This window comes from Chaetura pelagica, unplaced genomic scaffold (assembly GCF_000747805.2).
Source record: "Chaetura pelagica isolate M959 unplaced genomic scaffold, ChaPel_1.0 scaffold10, whole genome shotgun sequence".
Lineage (NCBI taxonomy): Eukaryota > Metazoa > Chordata > Aves > Apodiformes > Apodidae > Chaetura > Chaetura pelagica.
This window is the reverse complement of record NW_009952263.1, coordinates 10,310,490-10,313,540: the sequence shown is the minus strand read 5'-3', so window position 1 is coordinate 10,313,540 and position 3,051 is coordinate 10,310,490. Positions and strand designations below refer to the sequence as shown.

General features: G+C 45.1%; 1 protein-coding gene across 1 annotated transcript in view; it reads right to left on the bottom strand.

The window, feature by feature from the left end:
• HOXA11 (homeobox A11) overlaps window positions 1–2,908 on the bottom strand; it is an 18,159-nt gene extending 15,251 nt beyond the window's left edge. The window contains 1 exon segment of the mRNA XM_010007558.1: window positions 2,331–2,908. Coding sequence (XP_010005860.1) covers window positions 2,331–2,908 — 578 coding nt within the window.
• Window positions 2,909–3,051: the final 143 nt, after the last annotated feature.

Here is a 3,051-nt window from a genome sequence, read left to right as displayed (position 1 = left end):
TTTTTTTTTCCCCTCTGATCCTTTTTTATATAGTGGGAGACAAGCAGATAATCCCCTTACTTACTGCAACACCATGCAGCAAAGAAGGCAATATAATAATATCATCTGGGAGTTTAATGTTCTTCACACTGTTGCTGCCTCTTTGGGAATTGCTGTGTCTAATGTGTTATCTCTTTTCATCTCTGGTTTTCAGACATATTGAAGTGCTTGAAAGATAAGATAATGTATACAAAATAAATGTACATTCAACTAATTCTGTGACACGAGAATGAGCCTTGGATCCCCTTTATGAAATAAAAGCCAGAGGAAGAAAGTTAACATATATGAGGCCAGATTTTCTAGAATAGGCTTTACTCCAGCTGGAGAGACCTTGTGAGTAGGGCACCAGCTGGGAAGGAGAAAGATCTGTTCTCTAATTCTGTTCCTGGCATCGACCTGCTCTATGACCTTACCTTGCTTTTTTGTTTTCTCTCTCTAGCTAAAAATATCAGCTCACCTTAAAAGCAGCTTTTACTTCTTGTTCTCTAGGCACATGGCTGGGCTGTTGGCTCTCAGATCTTCTACTCCCACATAAACCCCTGAGCCATAGGGAAATTCCCTGGTTTCACCAAGTCTGGGGCTTTTGCATGGGACCAGCCAAACAGTGCTCCTCAGCCATAGACTGCAAGGGTTGGAAAACAGCAGCACAGGTTGGTGTCAAACCCCTCACTGGCAATCCTGGTTCATAAAGGGAAAACTGTCCATGACCTGCAACCCCCAAAGTTTTGTTATTATTATTTTAATGTAATGTATCACTCATATCTATAGATTGCATTGAAAATATCCTCCTAGGCAGCCCTCTCAACACTAAAACTCATCCCTTTAAGATAAAAGATCCCAGAGAAATTTTGAAGGTGCCATCTAAAGTAAGGCAGCACTCTGACACATGAGCACAGGAACCTTTTCCGTGGAGGTAAATATTTAAAGTAAGTTTGCTGTGTACATTCCTGTATCAAATATTGTTTTTATGCAGAGCTCTTAGAGAAAACAAGGTCTTTTATCTTAGAAAGGTAATCTCTTGTGAATTGGCCTCAGCTCTGCTGAGCCTGTGACCCATATGAGATGCAAACATTATGACTCTGAGCATGTGGAGTGGGTTGGATAGAGTCACACTGCACATTTCTGGCTGGGAGAAGATGGTCACAAATGCTTTTCCAGAGGCAAAGCTGTATGGAACAAGACCCTCCTATTCACAAATTACATTCCTCCCCTTTCTCTCCTTCTCCCCAACAAGCAATATTTTTCATTCTCTTCATGCCTCCAGCCTGAATTCTGAGCACTTTTCTCCAGGGTTTGGCTTCCACTCACAGGCTCCCACTTGATGCCATTGCTTCAGCCTCTTCCTTCCTCAGTGCTCAAAAATTGTCCTTCTCCCAGCAATGATACAGGTAAAGCATTATTTCTTTAAATCCAGAAAAGTAGGAACCCTGGTGACCCCTTGGTGAAGCCCTCCCTGAGAAGGCATGCTGAAGCAAGACTGCCCAGCTCTTCCACCTCAGAAGCAGAACAGTTGTCAAACAACTAGTAAATTCCACACAGGGAGAAAAAAGACATTCTGAGATTAAAGAATTTGGTAACAAAGTCCAGTGATATAAAATCATGGATGCATTTAGTAATCCATGTGTGGTGTGCTCATCAGACATCTCCAGAACTGCATATCAAAAGCTTGTCCCTTTTGCAGGCAAAGCCCACTCATTACTTTGTATATGCACACACATCACAAGCAGTGACAGCAGAAGTGACCTGAACCACTCTTAAAACCAGTCCTTTGCAGTTGTTGGCAGAAAGACACAAGTCATTCATTGACTTTTGGACATGTTTTCTTATAAAAGAAATCTGCACACCCTGTCTGAACTCTGCCCTGTCTTGTTAACCCTCTGCAATACCCGTGCAGGGTTGCAGCTTCAGGCCCTTGTGATCTAGGTCAGACCAGCAGAAAAGTCCAGCTCCAGAGCTGATGCATTCAGAATAATCTGATTTTTCCTTACAACTCTCTGGCATCTAACACAATCCTCGTGCAGTGCCCACTGTGTAACTGGCACCCAGCCTGCTGAGTGCTGCTGCAAAGCTGGATCTGCTGATACACACCACAGTTATTTGAACACCTGGTGGTGTGGGACTCTTAATTTTTATGAAGACTCCCTGGCACTCCATGGCTGTCCCCATCCAGTTTGTCTTCTCCATTTACTTACCATATATCTGTGTCCTTTTTTCATCTGTAAAACCTGCTCCTCAGAGGGAAATTCTTGACAAGAAAGTCCAAGGTCAGAACATCCAGAAATTATACACACTGGCCAGACAGAAACTTAAAAAGCATTTTGGGTGCAGAAGAGATAGAAGGTGTTTTATTGGACCTTGCAGGAAGTGGCATATTTAGCCTGAGTGAGGTTTGAGATTAGTCCGCCGAGGCCAGGTTTTCCGCCGTGCCATAAGCCGTCTCGAAAAACTGGTCGAAAGCCTGGGGTAGGACCCCGTTCCTGCCCACCGTGCTATAGAAATTGGAGGAGACGTTGGTGCTGGGGTGGTAGACGTTGGCTGTGTTTTTGCCGAACATCTCGCCCATGCTAGCAGTGTTGGTGGCAGGCAAGCAGTCTCTGTGCATGATCTCCTCTGCGGAGTAGCAGTGGGGCAGATTGTTCCTGGGGTGCCATTTACTGGAGGGATCAATGGCATATTCCCTGAAGGTAACTTCTCTCACAGGTTGGACCTGGGGTAGGTTGGAGGAGTAGGAGTATGTCATAGGGCGAGAAGACGGGGTCTGGGGCAAAAAAGAAGGGAGGCTGGAAAAATCAGGACCCGAGACGTAGTAAGTACAACTTGGCAAATACATGTTAGAGGAACAAGGAACACGCTCATCAAAATCCATCATTAGGGCTACCTCGGCTTCTCCGCATTAGCTGAGCTTAACATGATTCTGTAACGCAGCTGCCCCCTTTGAAGCGGATCCGTGAAGTAAGAGATGGGGAGACGTAGGCTGACGTGGAAAGCTCTCCCGGCGGCGGCAGGGAGGTG